Genomic DNA, 22,776 nt, shown 5'->3' with positions numbered 1-22,776 from the left:
TCTAGAAACTAGTTAGCCTCCTGTCAATGTGGATGAATGCTGCTGCAACTAACACTGGGCAAGTAAGAATGGGGGAAGTGGACTTTCCTCTTAACCATTCATGATGAGGTGGACAACATTGCCAGGTGTATCCCCTTCAAGAGCAATTCTACCACGGCTGTGTGGAGTGAACAGGGAGAGATGCTATTTACTTGTTTCTTGATCGCACTATTTTTATTTATTCATTTATTTATCATATTTCTATACCACTTGATACGTACATCTCTAGAAATGATATGTGCATTTCTATACTGCCTGATATGTACATCACACTAGAAAGTGACAAAGGAGCAGATCCAACAGACTAGCTTTGCTACAACGGCTACTGGGGCACAAGCAATGGACAGAAGACCCATTTATAGCAACCCATCTTCTAATGATGGCTGCTGCTGCAGCACCAAGCTCAAAGGGCACTGAGGAGGTAGTGCATCCGATTCCCCCTGACTCTCTCACACCACACAACACAGATTGATCCATCCATTCACACTATTCTCCCACCAAGGCCCTTATTATTTTGGTATTTTTAGAGGGCACAAATACATTACAGTCAGTTGCAGTTTTATGACTTCCATGGCATTTATCAAACCCACAATGATGCTTGGCCCATATACTTATTATCTAAGCAACAATTTTTCATGCGAATTGCAACAGAGCTTCAAAAATATTCAAATGGAGTTGACTATATGTTAGTGCTTTAATTCAATTTTAATAGATATCTCATACATATTTAAAATTTTCAAAACGAGTGATTCAAGTTCCAGGTAATTAATTATCCTGGCTTAAGAGATGGAGATCAATGAAGGATTGCTCTCACCTTGTAATACTGTCCCATGTTGACTGCTGGAGGAGGATATTGCCCTGTGTTTTGCTGGTTTGGCATCCTTTGTCCAGGATAATTAGGAGATGTAAGGGGTCGTGGAGGGTTGGGAGCTGGATATTGACCAGGCTGGGATGGAAACTGACTATTTGGTCCATACTGCTGGTTTCCATAATTTGGCTATTTTGTAAAGAAGGCAAATCATCATCATCATCACATATCTAGTTGAATGTAACTGAACTATTGCACATATATACAGAAATTAACTTCAGATAAAATACTCTGACTGACTCCAGCGTGCCTTGGCAGACACTTTCAAAGATTAGCATGGCAATGAAACACCTACATGAATGGCTTAATTGTTCATGTGCTGAACACTATCAGTCCAATTTGAGTGTTCAGGTCAAGGAAGAGATTTTCTGATGGCAAATAAAAATATATAGCTTAAACAAAATATTAATTTACAGAAATGGGAAACGATTCTACTAAGGTTAAGTAATTTTATGTCAGTGGGAGAGATCTCCACTGAAAGCAACCAGACTTCAAAGTCTTTCACTTTGACTGAACTGACCCCATTATACATTAAGTATAATCTACTCATATTGCGAGGGAGATGGCAATGGTAAGCCCCTCCAGTATTCTACCAAAAAAAACTCTGCATGGCTCTGTGGTCACCAGGAGTCGACACCGACTCAATGGCACAACTTTACTCAGCATCAGTGACACCTTTTGCAATACTGCAAAACCACTGATTTTCAGGCAAGTTGATGTGAAAAAGATGCAAGTGTTGATAGCAGAGCACTTTCAGAAAATCTATAGTGCTGAATGAAGTACTAACCATTACATTAAGTAAGCTACAGACCTAGGCCTCAGCTAAGATCTTTTGGAAACAAAATAATCTAAAATTTTCCCAATGTGAACCACATGCCGTTCTAGTACCCTTGTTTCTTGAATTCACTCTCAGTGAAATTTTCAAATTCCCTGCTGCTCATAATCTCTTGGCTGTTTAGGTTTCTCCTCTTCTAGCATCGAAGGTCTGTTAGCAGAGTGGTACACAACACAGAATGAAACTAGCCCCCTTTGTATGTATAGTATTTTGAGAAGTGGAGTATTTTGAGAAGTGGAGTGCATAATTCACGTCTTGGCTTTCTGCAGATTGTCCATCATCTGCATTACAAAATGCACAGTTTGCACAGTTAGCAAAAGCACAGAACAGACATTGCAGCTACTCACCTCTCCTGGATACGGTCTCTTCATGCTCTGCATAGGCAGAGACTGGGGACGTGGGCCAGGGTAGGCTTGCTGTGGCATCCTTTGCCCATGATTGAAGGGGCTCATTCCAGGCGGCCTGGGCTGGTTCATGCCCATAGGTGGCCCGCTCATATTGGAAGGTGTCATGCCTGCTCCCATAGTTGCAGGGTTCATGCTGCCCGGCATGGAAGCAGGACCACGAGGGCCAGGCTGGTTCATGAACTGGCTGTTATAAGCCTGAGCTGGACCCATCTGGAAAGAGGAACAAACCTTCAACAGAAGAAAAAAAAGAATAAAATGCGACATGCATTTAAAATGGGAGGGGGAGCCAAGTTGATGGGGGTCAGAGATGTGTCGCATTTTCAAACAAGAGTCTGGAACCAAGAGTCTGGGGTGGGGTTTCACCCCACCTCTCATTTTTGCTTGTGGTAAAAATTGTAAATAGAGTTCTAAAAGGAACAGAAAAGTAGGCAACAGTTTTAAGTTAACAAGTTTCTGAAGAGCCATGAAAGTCCCATGTAAAATGAGTGTTTTTACTACTGCACAATAGTGGCCCACAATACCTTGCATACAGTAGGCACACATTCTGAAGCAATGCAGAACAAAAGAAAAGGCAGAGAAACATCCCCCTTATCACTGGGTTTCTTGAAAGGTATTAAAAAAAAAACGGTGACGTGAGTTTGGATAGTGGAATGGGATAGTATGGATTGTAAAAGCTTATGTACAGTGCAGTACAACATGAATGCTACTCTTCTTATGAGTCAAGTTCACACTGAGCTTAATGATTTCATCCAAGTAGAGAGCAGGGCCTTCAGAACTTTGGCTCAGAGGTTATGAAACTAGCTCTACATTCCTCCCTGTATTTTGGAAAGGAAAAAGTTAAAATCTACTTGCTTTGCAGGGCCTTTGGACAATAAATGGTTGGGACTGCTAAATGGCCCAACTACTAAATTACTGGAGGCCAACAGCTAAAGAACTGACAAGATACTTCAGATCAATATGTGAAATTCAGTTTTCCTTGTGGTTCTCCTTCAGTTCTCCTTGGCCTTCATTGCCCCATTGTAATAGCCAAATCACAATGAAGCAGTGAAAGCAGAAGTCACCTGCTAACTGGGCAAAGAGGCACCTTTTAAGCGTGGTTATTCTCTTTATTTAGCAGGAGGAGAATAACTGGCCCTATCCACCCCAAGCACAGTACCTCCAGTGACTGTTGCAGTGTCTATCTTATTTTTCTTTTTTAGGTTGTGAGCCCTTTGGGGACAGGGCTCACGGGCTCCATTTTATTTATTTATTATTTCTCTATGTGAACCACTTTGGAAACCGCCCTGAGACTTTGGTTTAGGGCAGTATAAAAACGCACTAAATAAATAAATCTAAACAAACAAACACACTTTTGTTGAAAAGCAGTATATAAATATTTGTTGTTGTCATTACAACTGGCAGAATCTCCCTTATACAACTCAAGATACAGCAGCCCTGTCAGAGTTACTCTAAGCCCATGGCTCCTTGGCCACAGCTTCTTGGCTCTCCAAATCATGCCTGCCTGCCCACTTTGTTCTTGCCAATAACACACAGCCCTTCTGGTCTTCAGGTCCCAGGCAGTGTTTTGCTCTAGTCTTACTTTCTTGTTGGTGCCTCTTGTCTTTTAACTTCATGCTTCCAAGTTCCAACACTTTGTTTCTTCAGGTTCCTGTTTTTTCAGCCTGCTCCCAGTTGTTTGAGATATGTTGTCTCTTGATTAGTTTTCCTCGTGCTCCTCTCTCTCTCTCCCCAGAATATACAATTCTACTAATCTTAAACAATGGTTTAATCTTAAACAACTTTCCCTCCAAGTCCCCTCTCTGATCAGCCCCTTCTTGCCTGAATTCTCCATCTTCTCTCTCTCTCTATATATATTATTTGCTAAGGCATACCTGTGGCTAATCCCATGCGTGGCAGCTCTCACAAGAGCTGCCAGAAAGCGATGGGGGCGGGCAAGGGGAAGAAAATGGCGGTGGCCATCTGGCTGGCGGACCAGGGAGATAATGGCGTTCGAGGGCAAACAGTGGCGCCAGTGGGCACAAGAAGGTAGGGGCAGCTGGCCGGCAGCGGGAGAAGGTAGGGGTGGGCAGGAGAAAACAATGGTGGCAACAGCAGTGGAGAGGGTGGGCGGGGGAAGAAACGGCAGTGGGGAGAACTAGAAAGTGCCAGCCAGGTCAGCCGACAAGGCAAAGTGCCGCCAGCGGGCAGTGAACTAGAAAGCGCCGGCCACTCTGGCCGGCGAGGGAAAGCAGACTGGGAGGGGGATGAAGATGGGGAGGAGAGACAGGGAGAACTAGGGGCACAGATACTCTGCGCCAGATCAGCTAGTTTCCTTTAATCCTTCATTCCTCAAGTTTTGCCCTTCAACTGCCCTCCATTCAATTTCTATTTGTTTTAGAAATTTTAATCCCAGCCAAATGAACAAATCTGCTTTCGCTTACAGAAGCTAAACCACAAACTCCTGCATTCCCCGGGAAAATGAACATTCCATGCTATGACATCAACTCACCCAATCACTGCCAGAGGTTTCACAATCACAAGTGCAGTACAATACAGACTGCCGATTTTGATAGATTTCAGGCCTTGTGTATTTGCATTGCCGTTCTTTAATAATTTTTTAGCATGATTTTATAATTGTTGGCCTTAAGGTTAAGTCTATCCTTTATTATATGTACAGAGAGAGAATGTGTATGACTAACATAAGCACAAAAAGAAATGCTGCTTCCCTGTTTAATTTCCAGTCTAAAATACAGTCCAAATTTGACTCAGAAACTCTTTTAACAGAGCCTTGATACTCTTAGAGAGAGGGAGGTTTTAAACAGAGAAGCAGAGGATGGGTATTTCACCCTTTTTCTATCTGCAATTTATTTGTATCAAATTTCCACCAGTGATTTCCTATCCTTTGTGGGTTTCAAATTATGCATCCATCCATGTTTCTGAAACCAGGAGGAGGGTGAGTGGATTTGTAGTGGGGGAACAATATATGAAGGAAGGCTTAAGCACTACTCTGTTACTTTGCCACCGACAATCCTCCTAAAACTGCTTTTCTTTTCTTTGACACTGAGCACCATCAATGTCAGGGCACTGTTACAAAAATTTCTACATGATAAATCAACACACCTAACTTTCAAGAGTCCCCTCTTGCGAGACTTCAGGTAGTTCCTGGAGCACATGCATGCAGGAGGAGGAGGGAGAGCCCTGGATGGAGTCCATGGCGTTGATCACTGCCTGCAGCTGCTGTGGCTGTCTTCATGTTTGGGGCAGAGGAGGAGGTGGGCTGCCCTCTCGCACCCACCGCCTTCAAGGCCACGGGCCCAGCCTGCGGTTGATCACCCACCTGCTAGGCTCTGGCTCGGAAGGGGCTGAGTGGACGGTGGAAGGAACTGAGTGGACGGTGGAAGGAACTGGGGAGGCCGAAACGAAGGCTGCTCGCTTGTTCGCCTCTCCTGGTGGGGCCTGGCCACCTCGCGCTGCCCCCATGCCCCCCATACTGAACATGAAGACTGCCACAGCAGCTACAGGCAGTGAGCAACACCATGGAGTCCATCCAGAGCTCCCCTCCTGCTGTGGCTGTCAGACAGCTGCAGCATCTGTCTTCATGTTGGAGGCGGTGGAGGATGCAGACTGCCCCCTCCCACTTGCTGCCACTTTCCAGGCCACAGGCCTGGCCTGTGCTTGCTTGCCTACCTGCTAGGCTTCAGCCTGGGAGGGGCTGAGTGGACGGCGGAGGGTGGGCGAGGGAAACCATGCAGGCCAGAGTGGAGGCTGCTCACTCGCACGGCTCTCCGGACAGGGCAGAACTATCATGGGCCACCCCCCTGCCTGCCCTCCTGGCCCCTCAGAGGAGGAGGTAGCAGGGGGGAAGACGATGACCCACTAGGCCCAGAGCATCTTCATCTTCCTCCTCCGCCTCAACCACCACTGCCTACCTTCAAGTACTAAAGCACAGATGCTTGCTCTGCATGAATCAAGCCAGTTCAATTTATATTTCTGTTTAGAAGCTGCTTTTAAAGTCTAGATATTTTGCCCAAATAAGTATATGTGTAACTCATTAAGAGTTCTTAAATGCAATAACCAAGACAGTAATTGCAGGCGGAGTCCAGCATCAACCATGTCTGTGCAGCAAGTGAATGTTTTTGATTCATGAAGAACAGCAAAGCTTTCTAAGTACAGTGATTTGCAAAAGTGTGGTTCAAGACTCACCCATGAGTTGCTGAAACCAGGAAGATAGGTAGCCACAGTGCCAACACAAAGTGATGGTGGAAGCAATGCAGCATGAGAAAGTAAGCAGGTTTCACTTGCAAATCAAGGATGAGAGTCACAGGTGGAATCTCATAAAGATAAAATGTGGATGGATTCCTTTCATAAGGCCTAGGAACTGTTTGTTTATGGGGTACTAATTAATACACAAGTGTATCTCCTGGTCTAACATATACTATCTTTGTTCATGGCAATCATTTTACATCGAGAATAAGATCTCTAAAATCATTGCCAAGATCACTGCTAGGATCAAGGTTGGGTGAATGTGGCACTAAGCTGTTATATAAAATTTGTAGTAGGTTATAGCCAGCTTGCTCTAGAATGGTTACAGTATGACTGCTTTAAACTACAAATTTGCTTGTAGAGTATAGGTGGCAAAGACTTTAAATAACAGATACAACAACTAACCAGTGTGATATACATGCATACAAACCCAGAGCAGATCTTGCTGCTTCCCTTTTCTCTTCCTCTTGTGTATACATAGAAAGTTTATACAATAATGCCTTGTACAACAGTAAAACCGATGATATGAAGTATTGCCAGGACTGAGCTCAATCTTACCACCTGCAATATAGGAATAATAGTACTGGCCTACCTTATAGAGCTGCTCTAAGAACAACAGATAATGCATTTAAAGAACCTGCAAGACTCTAACACATATAAATTTATTACTAATATTTTAGGCAAAAGACCCACTGACAAGTCTCATCCCTGAGACAATAATGTGCAAAATCAAGGTTGACATCCCTCAGATACAGCCAACTGTATCACAGGTGGTGAACGCCTTTCAGGCTCAAACCAGAGTTCTTCTTCGACTTCTAAATCCCACCTCTCTTTCAGTCCCCTTCTGATTCTCTACACTCTTTTGATACCCTTGGCTGATTGGGAATATGCTGCAGAAAGCCTGCTTTGGCAGATTTTCACATTTCTTGTTGTCATTAGCTTAGCTGATCAGTTGTCACAGACGGACTTGCCAGCCTACTCTTTCTTACTTAGGTGGCCAAGTGCTTGGAAGGCCACAGAATCTAAATTTCAAGCTATGTGAACATCACTTGAATTGTCTGCAGAAAAGGACAAACACCACTTCTATTTAGGTTTGTGATTAGAACTGAAAGTGGAAAAATGCCACAGCTCCTCTTATAGCTCAAGTGGTTGTACTTCAGCAGAGAAAGATCAGAAGGAAATGTCTGAGACTGGCTTGCACGATAAAATAAATCACCTACGCTGAAAAAATGCAGTCCATTTGGACTATGCCTGTTCTCTGAACTTGTCCATCACATGGAGGGGAACTGGATACTCCCTTCCCACCCACCCACCTCTGCCATCCACATGGAGACAGATAATCAGAAGTTGGTCTATGCATATAAAACCCTCTATGGATAGATCGGTTTTGCTTGTGATTGACTGTGTATCACCTTGATGCCTCCCAGAAATGAACCTTGGTCTTGCAGGATGCATGAAAAGTGTGAGCCCAAGCTATGACCTCATATACCCCAGTCACCATTCCTATCTACAACATCACCAAACATAACATCTGCCTGCTGGCCTGCCTGTCAACTCTAAAATACTTTAAAGAGCACCAATATCAACAGATGTCCAAGGCCCAGGTTTCCAAACAAAGAATCTGACCTAAAATTCTCCAGGCAGCAGCATCACTAAATAGGTACACCCTTTTGGCTTTAACGGGAAAACAGGAAGGGAATTTAAACCACAGTTTCCTTCAGACAGTCACGTGCTTCTTGCTTATCTTTCAACAACGTGCTTGACTTTGCGATTGCAGTCATCATTACAAAGTGTATAACAAAAAGAGAAGAGTAGACATGTAATGGGACTAGACTGGCTCTCTTACCGGTCCATACTGGTTCATTTCCTTGTTCTGAGTTTCCTGAAGGGCCGCAACTGTTGCTGTGGCTGTAGCTGTGGCTGTGGCTGCTGCGGCTGCAACTGCAGCAGCAGCTGCAGCAGCGGCTGGTTGACTGAAATCAGCAGGCGGCCTGGTGTGGGGCGGGATACCCATTCCTGCAGGGTTATTAGGGCCTCCTGGGTAGCTAAGATGTAAGGGACATGAAATTAAAAGCCATCAGTGCTTGAGCTTGTCTTTGGGGCCAAAACTAAGTGGAACAAAGATGTGCAGAATGAAAGTGGAATAAATCCTTAAAAAAATTATTAGCTGCTTATAGAAGATTTGAAATGTCAGGAAGAAGCAGAAAACCCTATAACTAGACAAGATACATTGCAAAGAGAGTGACAGAAAAAATATCAATATAAATAAACCATAGCATGAAAAAAAAAACCCCTCCATAACAGGCGTGTAGTGGTAATTTTCTCAGTACTGGTTAAGGGAATGACAGTCATTTCAACATAGCTACGGATGCACGAACACACACACACACACACACACACACGGACGCACAAACACACCAGTGTCTTCACAGAAATTAGTTACATACTGTATACTTTGCTTCTGATTGGTTCTGTATACATAACTAGCACTACTCTAATTCCACATTATATGACTATCTCTTTAATATCCCCCCCTGCCCCCACCTAAGAGTGTTTAATATCCAAACTTTCCCTTCACATTTGGGCTCAGTCCCTATCCCCATGCCAGTGACCATCTTTGACTACTTTTGTTCTCTTTAGGAATGTATCACACACACCCCCCCCCAAGACATTTTGCATGGAATTCTTCTTACCTATTTGCCAGCCACACAATTATTCAGAAATCTGGGTATCTCCAGCAAAACTCACTAGAAACTTCACTGCCAGAGCTACTGCCCCACAGAGTTGGGAATAGTGGGGTGCTGCCCAGGCCTCTCTAGATCTGGGCTGAAGTTGGGTATATCAATGTGAATTGATGACATCATCAGTCTCCATAGACATCCATGATATCATCCAGAGCTTAGGAAGGAGGTTTTAGTCTAGAAATGATCCAGACATAACAGCCCTGCTGGATCAGGCCCAAGGCTTACCTAGTCCAGCATCATGTTTCACACAGTGGCCCACCAGATGCCTCTGAGAAGCCCACAGGCAAGAGGTCAGGCCATGCCTTGTCTCCTGCTGTTACTCCCCTGCAACTGGTATTTGAAGGTATCTTGCTTCTGAGGCTGGAGGTGGCCTATAGCCACCAGACTAGTAGCCATTGATAGACCTATCCTCTGTGACTTTGTCCAAGCCCCTCTTAAAGCCACCCAAGCTAGTGGCCATCACCACACCCCGTGGCAGAGAATTCCATAGATTAATGATGTGCTGTGTGAAAAAGTACCTCCTTTTGTTGGTACTAAATTTCCTGGCCATCAGTTTCATGAGATGACCCTATATCTGGCAAAACAACCAAGCAGGCTTGGATTATTTCTGAATTATGTAGATAATGACAAACAAACAAAATCAAATACCAATATTCTGTTATGTGCATTTATTTAAATTCCCATGATAGTATAACTCTCCCTAAAGAAAACACAGAGGTCATCTACATTTTAAAAAACTGTACTACCCGGGTTTGGGAGCTGTGTGTGCTCCCAGTTTTCAGTTGTGTGGAAGCAAGGTAAGGGGAAAAGTTGGGTAGAGTGATTGTGTGGGAGCAATGTTGGAGGAAAAGCTACCCAGATTTTCCTCCTACCTTGTTTCCATACAATTACTTCTACCCAGGTATTCTCTTACCTTGCTTCCACACAACCGAAAATTGGGAGCACACACAGCTCCCAAACCTGGGTAGAACACAGTTTTTGACTGCATGAATGACCTCACAGTATTGGTGCAATCAGGCTGAGACAGATTCAATCACAATTCAAAGTTCGTTCTCCCACACAAATAGTAGCACTTATATCCATCAATATCCTTCACATACTAGCTTAGCAAAATGTTAATCATTGCTAAGCCTGCGGTTTGTGTCACAATTCCAGTGTTAATTAAAACTTTATTTTAGATGTTTATTAGAGCTAATTGATTGACCTAAGTCATTTGCAAATCATTTCCTGCTACTGTGATTAATTTCCCTGTAAGTCTGGATAACCATGGGTTGGGTTTTTTTTAAAGCAAGTATGTAATTTTCGTTGATATGGCTGCAGTAACCTTATAGGTTTTTTAGATAACCAGGAAAATGCCTGCAATGATTACAAATTATGCCAAGTACACTACATTGTAAAGTTCCAGCTAAACTGAAAACCTTGTTCTGGCATAAGAAACCAGAATACTCGCTTGTGTGTATAGCCATTTTTCTTTACTGCTTGCATTTTTAAGATAAAAGATGACCTGAAGTCATAATGTTTGCCCCCTTTTTGCACCAGTGAGGAACAGCTGCCATATGTCTTTCTGCTGGAAAGGTTAACATTTCAGAAGTCTAACCAGTGTGAACAACAAAGTGGCTATAATCTCCCCATGTGTGAGAGTATATGAAACACTGAGTCTGATCAGATGATTATGAGATTGGGAGTGGGCCTTATGTTTACATGCTCCTTCTAAATCCCCTGCAAAGAGAGGACAAGTGTGTGACCAAGATGGGAAGGTTCTGTATTTATCTGAATGTGAGGTTTCCCTGACCTTACAAGACAGTACACACTACAAAATAAACATTGTTATTTTATTTAAACTATTTTTACCCCTCCTTTTGCATGAGCTTTTATATTATAAGGTCAGGAAAGCCTTAAGGCATTCCTTTAAATAAATGTGGGATCTCCCCTGTTTAGTCCTTTCCCGCTCCCTGTGGGGAGAGGCACGGAGGATTGGGGGGGTGTTCACTCCCAGTCGCACCCCTGGTACAAAGTATCACCTGAAAAGGCTAACAGCAACAACAGTTGCTTCTTTATACATCAGCATGAGTATGGAATTCACTATACAAGATATGGTGAAAGACACTAGCTTTACTTCGTTGGCTTTAAGCAATAATCAAACACATTCTTTAGCCATGACAGAGAAATGGACTCTTCACATGCAGAGACAGTATACCACTCAATTCCAGGTGCTAGGGAGAGACAGCAGGGAAAGGCTATTACCATCATGCCCTGTTTATGCCCCTCAGTCTCAGAGGCATGAAGCTACCCACTCTTGTATCTGGATCCAGCAAGGCAGATTTACATGTGTGGCTATTAGGAGTGTGCACGGTTCGGTTCGGGCACAATTGGAAAGACCTCCGGACCGGTTCGGCATTCCGGCAGTCTGGAATGGTGGGGGAGTCTCTCTTTAAGGGGGGGTGGTAGTACTTACCCCCCCCCCGCCGCTCTTCCCCCTCCGGTTCTGGTGCTGTTAAAAATCTTCTTAGGGCAGCAGAGTTCCTCCCTGCCGCCCCTGCCCCCGTCATCGTTCTTTAAGCCTTAAATGGAGAAGAGCTGGCAGAGCGCATGCGCCCTTCGTGGCGCGTGCGCTCATCTCCGCTGTGGACGCGTGTGCGCAGCGTGACATATGCGCCAAGCGCGCCGCGAAGGACACATGCGCTCCGCCAGCTCTTCTCCGTTTAAGGCTTAAAGAACAACGACAGGGGCAGGGGCAGCAGGGAGGAACTCTGCCACCCCAAGAAGATTTTTAACAGCACCAGCGCCGGAGGGGGAAGAGCGGCGGGGGGGGGGAAGTACTACCACCCCCCCTTAAAGAGAGACTCCCCCCAGTGCCGGACCACGCTTCTGTGGTTCCGTGCACATCCCTAGTGGCTATATGCCCCTGAACTGTGTGGCCCTGTCCTTGAAGCCACCTCTGCCTTAAACACATGCATGATTTTTAGTCAACAGGTTTAATTGCCTGATAAGTACAAGTTCTTTTCCACACAAACGACCTCACCTTCCTCCAAAGCCTCCACTCCCTGGGTAGTTGGGCCTTCCATACATGCCCTGCTGTATGTATGGCTGGTTGGAGCCAGCCTTGGCAGAGAACTGCTGTTGCTGCCCAGCAAACTGAGGTGAATTCATTCCAGGATTGCTAGTAGTCATCCCAGAAGCCATGGGGTTGCCTGCTGGGTTCATAGGATTGTTAGCATTTGCCATGGGATTCCCCAGCACCTGATTGAGAGAGAGTAAAGAAAACAAAAAACTTCAGATAAATTATTTTACATGGGAATATTTGTGGCTTTAAAAAGCTGCTCCACTTTGCTATAAACCAGAAACCCACAGCAGAGGATATCACAATGAAAGACACTTGACTCATTAAAGAGATGTGAGAGTTGGGGAGAAGTTACACAGCCAGATAAGTTGTGCAGCTTCTAGAATTTGTTCATTTATCTAGTAAATCAGTACAATTTGGAGAACTTTGTAGCAGGTATCTGAACCCCTCAAAATTGTTCACATGTTGAGGTCATTCATGCCATCAAAAACTGTGTTCTATCCGGGTTTGGGAGTTACCCAGATTTTCTTCCTACATTGCTTCCACAAAACTGACAATTGGGAGCACACACAGCTTCCAAACCTGGGTAGAAGACACAGTTTTTGATTATGTGAATGACCTCGTCTGCTCAGCAGTAGTAGTCCAATGGGAAGAGTTGGTACAAAGCAGAAAAATAATCCCACCTAACCATTTGCTTGGATTTAAAGTGGGGATGAGACTTCATTCAAACCAGCCTGTCACCACTTCTTCCACAGAAACCTGAGGCTTGTAGTTTTCAGGATGTTGAGAACTCTTGGAAATAATTCTATAATCTGGCCACTGAACTTCAGTTTCCAGGGTTTACAAACAAAGATGGAAACAGCCGAAGTTTACAGTGCAGACATGAATATATCTGAAAAGGGGTGTTGTTACGATGTATGCAGGTTTGGGGGAAAGGAATTCCCTTTTCCTTGATAGTAATTGGCCTGGCTTGCACAAACAACTGCCTTGGGCTATATGCATAATACATAGAGAACTGTTTTAGAGAGAAAGCTAGGCTATAATCCTTCTTCTCTAGTTTTCCAAGGGCAGGAAATACTATTATATGGAGGAGCACTCAGTCATGAGACCCCACCTGCTCCTTGAAGTGGTACAGGCCAGATGAAGTTTTGCCACCTCATATACTGCTTGCGAGAATGAGGCCATGAAATTTCCTTTTTCCTTTATAAGAATTTGTGAGAGGTGTGTGTATGTTTGTAACTCACCCTTCTTGCAAATCACAGGAATATGTAATAGTCTCCCCCCCCACACCCACACACCCACACACACACCAGATGAGTTTAAAAATGAGATACTTGTTTGGTGTTCTGGTCACTGGGTTGAGATTGATAAGTCAGGGAGTTAATTACGACATTGCATGGTAACAGAAAACCACCCTTTACATAAGGATTCACCTTTTTATAGCTAAGGCTATCTGCAGGGCTTTGAGTCAGGGGCCATTAAAGCAAAGCCTTGGAATCTCTTTTCAGTACTAAACTTGAGCATTTGAACATGTGAGGTAAAAATAAAAAGACTGCATCTGAGCATATGTAGAATGTAGTCCCGTCCCCACCACCAACTAATATACACACAGCCCACATTCCAGGCCATTGTGTGCCCCAGTGTCTTTCTTTCTCCAATGTCTTTGCTGCCTCACATTTTCCCTGCTGAAACCACCTTCCTTCTCATGTAGCTGCTATTAATCCCAGGGAGGGCGGGGAGGCAGGTACAATCCAAGTGCCTGTCTTTTCTTCCCACTGTAGCTAACAGCAGGCTTTGGGGTGGGTGGGGAGTATGGCAGAAAACAGTACATTGTGGAAGGAAAGAGCTGAACACTCATCTACCATTTTCCACAACAGTAGCATAACTAGGAATGGACAGCAGAGCATCTTGTCCCCAACACAGTCATGTAGATGATAGGAACTAGCACAGTAAAGGTAAAGATAAAGTTGGTTTTCTTTGGTAGAATACAAGAGGGGTTTACCATTGCCATCTCCCGTGCAGTACAAGATTATGCCGTTCCTAGCACAAAATAAATCGCTCGAATTTCTTGGGCCAAAGTTGGCCCTGACAAGCAATGACACACTTATATTCACAGGATGTTCTAGTGCAGGGATGGGCACAAGATAAACTGCAATCTATCAGTAGACTATTTAGCACTTACTGGTAGCAGATATTTTTGAGACCAATGCTGGATCATATGGACCTTGGTCTGACCCTACAAGACACTTGTTAAAGTTCCTTAAGCAAGAGTGCATACTGAGGATCGCTTAACATCAATAAATTAGCCTTAAGAGCAGATTGTACTCTTCCTTTGCAAATATAAGATATACTAGTGGACCACAGACATCCCAGTGAAAAAATAAGCAAACCATGCAAGGCTGAAATTAGCACACACCTGTTCAAGGACTGCCAAGGGAAGAATGTATGTTTATGGGTTCAAACAGCTAACCATCATAATCTCTAGTTAGGTGTATTGTTGCTTATCAGAGCTAATTTCAGGGCCCAATAAATAAATTTCCAGGTTTTCTATTTTGTGCAAGGTAGTGTGGCTATTTGTATCTAATCCTCTACATGGCTGTGTGGGTGACAAGAGTTAATGCTACCCAATCCTCCTCCAAAAAGGCATGCTTGGCTGGCACCCACGCAAGTTCCAGGACATCACCTATGACTTTCTGTTTTACGAGGGTATTGTTTGTGAGTTTTGCGATTAATTTTACTGCTTAAACTTGCAAATTTAGTTAATGTTTTCAGCTCCTGATTTAAACTGCTGTTGTTGTGCCACCATGGAAGCCCTAGCTGGGGGTGGGGGTGGGGGTGGGGCAAGCATCTGCAGGGTATATATAAGTAAATAAATAATAGTGCTGATCAGACAAACTCCTTTCCCCAAACCTGTGGCTACAACAGGTGATTCAAAAGCAGTGCCCTGAGATCTCTTGCAGTGTGGCAGAAGGCGCAGAGGTGGAACTCTTGGATCGTGCACATGGGCTGCATCCACTTTTGCCAGCCACCTTGTGAACTACTCCTAAATATGCGGTCAATCTAAAGAACTGAACAGAATGCTTTGGCTGGAGAACTGTGCTACTGTGGTCCAAAGAATACTTAGTAAGGACTATCTGAAGATGTGCACATGCACATGAGTGAAGGAGTAAAATGGATGCTCATGTCACAGCCTCCTTGAAGTTATCCAGGCTCAAGGCATATGTCAATTCCCAAACAGCAACAACAAGGGAAAGTAGTTCAGACAAAACATTAGTTTAAGGAAGTGATGTCAATCTATTATATGTATGACAGACAGTCACAAACCAGTAGGATGTCTTCCACACAAATATCTTTGAAACAACTGCTCTTGTGCACACCCACTCTGATTCAATGAGGCCTGCACAGAAGTTCCAGAAAACAGCACCTAGAGCCGAGATGAAACTACATATCTCATCTCCTGTTTGTAAATGATGAAACATCTTGATTTTCAGCACTTGGGAAAATATTGGTGCATTGATTCATGCTGATCTTCTTGGCATTGTTTACCTTCTCCTTTGCCCTCACTGTCCTTTGTTTCATTTGCTCACCACACACCTATTTCAGGTGATTTACTGTGGTGATCTGTGCAATTCTTTCATGATGACATCAGGCAAACAGTGATTTCATCACAGCCTATCCGATTTTTAAAAAAAAACTTTTTATCAAAGCCTATCAGATATGAAATGGCAGTGCGAGCAACTGAGGCTGAGGACCGTGAGAGCAAAGGTGAATGTGAAAACAGTGCTGAGAAGCAACTGCAGCCAGAGAGACAAAGGCATCAAAACAATGTGAATGTTCAGTGAGATGCATTGCGGGAGGGGGGTGAAGATTTGCTTGTCTGGGCTGAGTGTGCCAATTTCAGGACAAATATGGAGATGCAAAAATATATGGCAAAGCCGTAACTGTGTCACATCTCTTTTCGGCTGGTGTTCCCCATTATCCCTGCCTCACTTTTGAAAAGCTCTCAGCTGTACTCATGAAATCCAACTTGGAAAAGACTTACAATTAACCTTTTAACTGTAAGGGGAACAGCCGTACAATTAAACTAGCTTACCTGGCTCTGGGAGGTATTGGTCACTCCCCATACTGTAGTGACCACTGATAGGGAGCCTGGTGGTTGGTTGGTGTTTTGCTGCCAAGGAACAGAATCATAAGGGAAAGACCCATCACTGCAAAAAGAAAGAGAGAAAAAGAAACATACATGTAGGAAATAAAGCCATACTTTTATCATTTAAATGAGTATTTGAGCTGGGTGGAAAGAACAATCTTTTAAGATGTGAGTGGATTTATCCCCCAACTACCACAGCAGCTTGGTAAACTACCTGAGAATGATAACATTTTCAAAGTTAATGGTTTCTGTTTGGTTGCAAGGAGAGCAATTGCCTTTGCATCAGCGAAAAAAAGAAACACATTTATCAGTGAAGCACAAATGCATATGGCAATGATTATGGAGGTGAATGGCAATGAAATTAGTTGAAGCATGGAGAGTTTCAGTTTTGAAACTATGCCATCTACACAAGTTGCAAATGGCAATAAATTCCTGGAAGTGGATTTTTAGCAACAGAGGCAACACATGAAACAAAGTGGATGCCTGGATACATTTGCTTTGCCAGTGACATCTATTGTTAAGCTTCTGAGCCTTCATGGCTTTAGCTCTCTTGTCCCAGTTCAGTCAGGTCTAGACTCCAGCCCTTTCTGCCTGCATTGGCTCAAGACAATGCAAACAGATTCTTTAAAGGAATAGCAACTACTAGGTAGATTAAGAAGAGAATACAGAGGGTATCCTACCAGAGCCAAGCAACACATTAAGCTAGGTATGTAATTAGCCTTTGTGTGTTTGGTTTTTGCTTCCTAAATAGCAGCCATTGGACGGGATAGGGGTGAGAGTCAGGATCAAGACCACAGTGTGTGTGGAGAAAGGCAATTTAACTCTTTCCCACTGCCATGGCTCCAACCCAGCCCTTCCCCTACCATGACTGCTATTCACTCTGTCACTGATTGCTATTTAGGAAACAAAAATAAGCATGCAAATGCCAGTGACATGTTTAATATAACTTCTTGTTTGGCCTTCATATATTAGAACAGCAGGACACCACAAACACTATTAGTAAATCAGTGTTCTATATGAGAACTATCTAGAGTAGTGGCTAAGACTTAACCGTGAACCAAGAAGTCCCCGGTTCAAATCTTGCCACTGCAATCAATTAACTTGGTGCCCTAGGCATACTCCCTTCTCTCAACCTCCGGAACCTCCACCCCTCAACCTGTAATCTTGCACTGACCTGCCTTATAGGATTGTTGTCAAATATACTGAAATAATAGCTATATAGCGCTTTGAACATCCGGAAAGCGCTACATGAATGCTATTATTAATATTATTACAAATAAAAACCTTGATGTAAGAAAATGCCATATCTTCTTATATATAGTAGCCAGGATTTCCCCCTATGAATTACGTTGACATATAAATAAATGTGCTTCTTTTCACTGTATAGCTCCCTCTAATACATGAGTTCATGTTAATATAGAGATAAAGAACACATATCCAAATGACAATGATGCCCTTCCTATATAATGTGCAAATTTTATTTATTATTTCTTACATTTCTATACCGCCCCAAGTCCCTGGGCGGTTCACAATCTAAAAAATATGGTAGAAATATTTCAAATAATGGGCAAGATCCACTCAGACCACAGGCACAGCCTTCAAGTGCAGAGGATTTCAATAGGACAATAAAGCTCTGCTTCCTTCTCTCCCTTGCCTACATGAGCATTTCTAGTGTCAGTGTGATGGGATGGCAGGTGAGATGAGAGGTCTATGTGTGCCTCCCATATCCTCCTCTTGTATCAAGCAGAGAGGAGAACTGAATGGGAATATGGGAGTGTGCCCAGACCTCCCATCACTCATGCTGCCCTCTGCACATGTAAGTGAGGAGGGGAAAGCAGTAGGCCCTGTTAAGCAGTAGCGGACTCCATGCATGAGTGCTCCACATGCAGTGTAAGCGGATCATGCCCATAACAATTGCGCATCAGTCCATTTGCAAATGCATTATTATTATTATTTATTTCCAAAACTCAGCTCCTGTGGATTATTCATTCTCTCATGTGTCTATATTAACTGACAAACATGCATACTGTATAAGCTTTTGTAAAAATGGAAAAGAACAGATGTGAGCCATTAATAAAGTCACGTAAAGATAAAATTTTGAGTGTGGTTCCAACAACAATTATCTGAGGACAGATATAAATGCAACAAACAGTTAAATAAAAATATGGAAATCTGGTGCTGGGGCAAAGTCAATCTATTTTTTATTTGACTAACTTTGGTTAGTTAAACTAATGTGCTTTCTCGTGCTGGAGATTTGAGGGGTTAATTTCATTAGGGACTAAGACAGGACACTCATATAATGGATATACCCCTGCTTGAAAGAGAGATTATTCTAAAGCTCAGAGATGTGGGGTGCAAAAATTTGCAGTGATATTTCCATTGCCCATAGCATGGAAGCTCAAACACAACAATAATTCACAATCAGAACAGACAAAATAGGTTTTACCTGTTGAAAATGAGTGATATACAAACACATAAGTAACAATACAAATGGCAAACAAAACCCAAAACCCAACTGGATTTGAAACACTTGTGTTTGTAACTATGAGACAAACTAGAGTGTTTAGCTTTGATAACATCCCATTAAAATTGATGCTCTGCTCATTGGGATGCAACAGGATCAGAATTACAGTTTAAGGCAGGGCTGCACAAATTTGGCTCTCTAGCAAATGTTGGACTACAACTCCCACAATCCCTGACTGTTGGACACTGTGACTGGGGATGAGTCCAAAAACAACTGGAGGTTCAAAGTTGTGCAGCTCTGATTTAAGGGATGCTTTCTCCAAAACCATGTTTCTTAAAATAGGCAGACTAGAACTAGATTCTCAAGAACAATAAGGAAGGTTCTAGTGGGAGAATGATGTTTTAATGTGATTTCTGGGGAGAATTTTCAGATCTAGATATACATTAAAGCATTCAACTTCAACTGGCTGGCTGATGATGGGATTGCTGTAACCTGAAGTGGGTTAAACCTGTGGCATCACCACAACCACTTTCTTTGTTGTTGAGGGGATTTTTTTTTCAGATATAAGAGAGAGAAGAAGAGAGAGAGAGAGACAGACAGACAGATATGAAAAAATTAAAAGCAGTCCCATGCTACAGGTTGGGGACAAAGTTGGTCTGAAATGGTTGAAGAAGCCTTCATTAATGCATCCTGTGGTGTAGAATGATCGAGTTGTGATATATTTATTGTAAGTACCATGATTTAAAAATGCTATCTTAGTCTATCTATTTTTAACTACCCTTAATTCCCAGACTGAGCTACATCTAGGGAAGATTACATTCTTGTAGGGTAATCCTCAGCACACAACATGGAAATAGGTTCCACTGTGCAAATTGAGATTTGCTACCAAGTAAATGTGCTGAGATTCAGGATGCCAGCTTCACAGCATAATGTGATGTTATGAACACTTTAAAAGCAAAATCCCTCCATCAATAGTGCAGTAAAGGATGTTAAAAAAAATCAAACAATGAAAGGAACTATAAGATCAAGAATGTAGCATTTGCTTGGATCCAGCTGGCACATTGCTTTTCCTCTTTGGCAGGAATCACTCGTTTTATAGACAACGGAATATCCATTTACTACTTCTCTCCTGCAAAGTGGTATCCAGAAGGGGAGAAGCAGCAAACGGGAGGAGAGGTACTTAACCCTTCCCCTGCTACCAATTTCCCCCTTGCAATACCCTCAACTATTTTTTCCCCAGTCGGGGTTTCAAGACCACATGCAATATCTGGACTAATCTTCCACTCGTCGAAAAATATACTGCTTCTACAAGGGAGAGGAGTGATTTTCACCAATCCCCCTTTCTCTCTGCTGCTTCCAGTGCCTCCTGAATACTTTAGGTCCCTTGGGGACATCTTTCCAGAGAGAGTCAGGGGCAGTGGAGGGAAGGTGGGGATTGGCAAAAACTGCCCCTCCCCCTTGCACAAGCAGACGGTTAGTATGAATGCTGCTCCATGTTTCCACCACAAGTCTAACATCTTGCCTGGGGTACAAGCAGCTGCAGAGTTGCAGGGGAAAAGAAGCTTGGCGAAGGGTAGAACACTTCTTCCCCCTGCCACTTTCCCTCTGCAAATCACACCTTCCAACACTGCTCAGCAGCAAAGTGGTGACTGGAGTTTTAAAATGCAACTTGGCAGAATAATATGTAGTTCCATCTCCTAGTGGCTTTGTAACCTGCATTTCCCAGTTCATTTATAGCACATACTCACATCTACATGCTTAAATGTAGAGTGATGCATCCCCAGATTCTACACTTCCTTCTCACAATGCTCACATTCGCTGTGACTCTGTTTTTTAATATCTCTGTCCTGTTGGCACCTGCCAAATAACATTCCTAAAAGTAGTTTAATGGGCTCACACTAATAAGGTATATTGCAGGCAGGAAGCAGGCATACCTCCTGACACTTTCAAAAACATACTAAGAAAACCTCAGTGACTATGGAGCTGAAGTTGGACCTGTTAGATGTGAATTCAAATCTCTGGTCAGTCTTGGACTCACAGAGTAGCCTTGGATAGTCTCTTCCTCTCTTAGGGTCAATCCCCCATCTAAAAAGTATAAATAATGCAGACCCATCTCAGCACAGAGTCATCATGTGAGGATGAATGAGTTAAAAAATGTCCCTTCCCCCACACAGACTCAGTGATAGGTCAGGCCATTAAGTCTAAATTATTAACTGCCCCACCCCACCTTTCCTGAAATAGCCCTAGAATTTCCACCCCTCCCCCCAGGTACAAACACTACAGCTGTTCCCCATTAACCTTGGTACATCTTCATTTTGCCACTTCCCTTGCCCAAGTCACATAATTCTACTGAGGTGTTGTTTGTTCTTGACAACTCCCTTTTCTCCCATCTCTACTCTCCATCTCTGATGATTCAGGTGAAAGAGTGAAGGCAACTTTTTGTGAGTTCCCTCAGCACTGGAACATGGGGTAGGAATTTGCTGGCTCACAGAGGGAGCTATTGAAGGACAGAAATTAGATGCATAGCAGGAATAGTCTCTAGCAGATGATATCACAGAGGCTATTCCTGACGTGCAAAAGGCAGAGAAAGAATCAGGAGGCTACTGGCTACAGGTACATCTGTCTATATGAATTGCCCCTCTCTGTGGCTGATCCACAAAGGACAAGGGAGTCTTTTACAGCCTATTTCAGAGCCTGGCTCTTTAGCGCAAGCTGTAGAGACTCACGCTTTCAGCTCTGGAGGTCCCCGTTTCAATCTCTGGGGTCTGTCAAGATGGCAGCCGTCACATATGCACCTATGAATTAGAAGGGAAAGTGTAGGTCCAGAATAAAAATCGAAAGCCCTAACAATGCACATTGATTACCCTAATTTACATTTGGCACCTGGCCCTAACAGTTATACTAACTCTAAGGCTAGGTTGCACTTAATAGCTCCTTCTGGCAATGGACAGGCAGCCACATGCAACCAAGGCATCACACACATACACACACACACATACACACACAAACTCTCTCTCTCTTTCTCTCCACTTACACCTCACTCATCTGACTTGTGCTACAATTTAAACTGGAAAATGGCAGTATTATTGAATGGAAATATGTTATTATGTCACCAAAGATGAAAATAATCACATAATCTAACCATGAAGATATGTAAATTGCTAAAATTTTGTTACATAATTATTGGCACACAAATTAGAATCCTGGTCGAATGTGAACCTACGCAATATGTGGGACACAGATGTTTGTTGTTTTAAACTTTATATTACTTTTACGGTAGTGATCCGGCCCAAGCAGTATTGAGCTGGAGGGGTGGGATATAAATATTTTTAGTAACAACAACAACAATATAGATGCTGTTCAGGAGTGTAGTAGGTTGAAGTGGAGTGGGCCCTGGGACAAAAGTGAAAATAGCGCCCCCAGGGCCCTGCCTTATCCTCTCCCCTTCTCTTGGCTGCAGAAGAACTGTAAGGGCATATGGTGAAAACCAAAACATGCTCAGCATACCCTTTCTATCGTTCCTATGCAAATAATATGTTATGCTTCACACACACTCACACACACTCCATCTTGTGTGCTCACATCCCCCTGGCTCAAAAACATTTATTAAACATATATAGCGACTACAATAATCTCATATATTCATACAACATCAACAATGAAGAGTAAAGAGTGAGCTGTCACCCAACCAGTGAGCCCCCCTCCCTCAGGGATCCAGGGACATTTGTTTCCTCCTCCCTTGTTCAGTTATAGCTACGTCCCTGATGCTGTTGAAAACACTGACTTCATGTTCAGTTCTTCCCTAGAACATATAAGAATCATATCATATGTGTCTCCCCTCCTTTATCAGCAACCATGTACAATGTGAAGTGGGAGTGGAGAAACACACCATGACACAGGGTAATTGTCCCTTCATGATATGGGGATAAAGGGTGGGAACATGATGAAGAAATGCTGATCTCAGAGACA

The 22,776-nt window shown here is 43.3% G+C and overlaps 1 protein-coding gene across 28 annotated transcripts in view; it reads right to left on the bottom strand.

The window, feature by feature from the left end:
- Window positions 1–22,776, bottom strand: part of ZMIZ1 (zinc finger MIZ-type containing 1) — a 640,668-nt gene that overhangs the window by 65,803 nt on the left and 552,089 nt on the right. For 23 of the 28 annotated variants that reach the window (XM_053309119.1, XM_053309136.1, XM_053309123.1 and 20 more), the window contains 6 exons: window positions 21,534–21,602; window positions 16,290–16,404; window positions 12,158–12,375; window positions 8,238–8,436; window positions 2,090–2,377; window positions 854–1,036 (listed from right to left, as the gene is read on the bottom strand). In XM_053309119.1, coding sequence (XP_053165094.1) covers window positions 854–1,036; window positions 2,090–2,377; window positions 8,238–8,436; window positions 12,158–12,375; window positions 16,290–16,404; window positions 21,534–21,602 — 1,072 coding nt within the window. The remainder of the gene's footprint in view (window positions 1–853; window positions 1,037–2,089; window positions 2,378–8,237; window positions 8,437–12,157; window positions 12,376–16,289; window positions 16,405–21,533; window positions 21,603–22,776) is intronic. The other 5 variants (XM_053309137.1, XM_053309146.1, XM_053309138.1 and 2 more) reach the window with 3 other exon arrangements.

Source organism: Hemicordylus capensis, chromosome 3, assembly GCF_027244095.1.
Source record: "Hemicordylus capensis ecotype Gifberg chromosome 3, rHemCap1.1.pri, whole genome shotgun sequence".
In the NCBI taxonomy this organism is placed as follows: domain Eukaryota; kingdom Metazoa; phylum Chordata; class Lepidosauria; order Squamata; family Cordylidae; genus Hemicordylus; species Hemicordylus capensis.
This window is presented reverse-complemented; position numbering and strand designations above follow the sequence as displayed.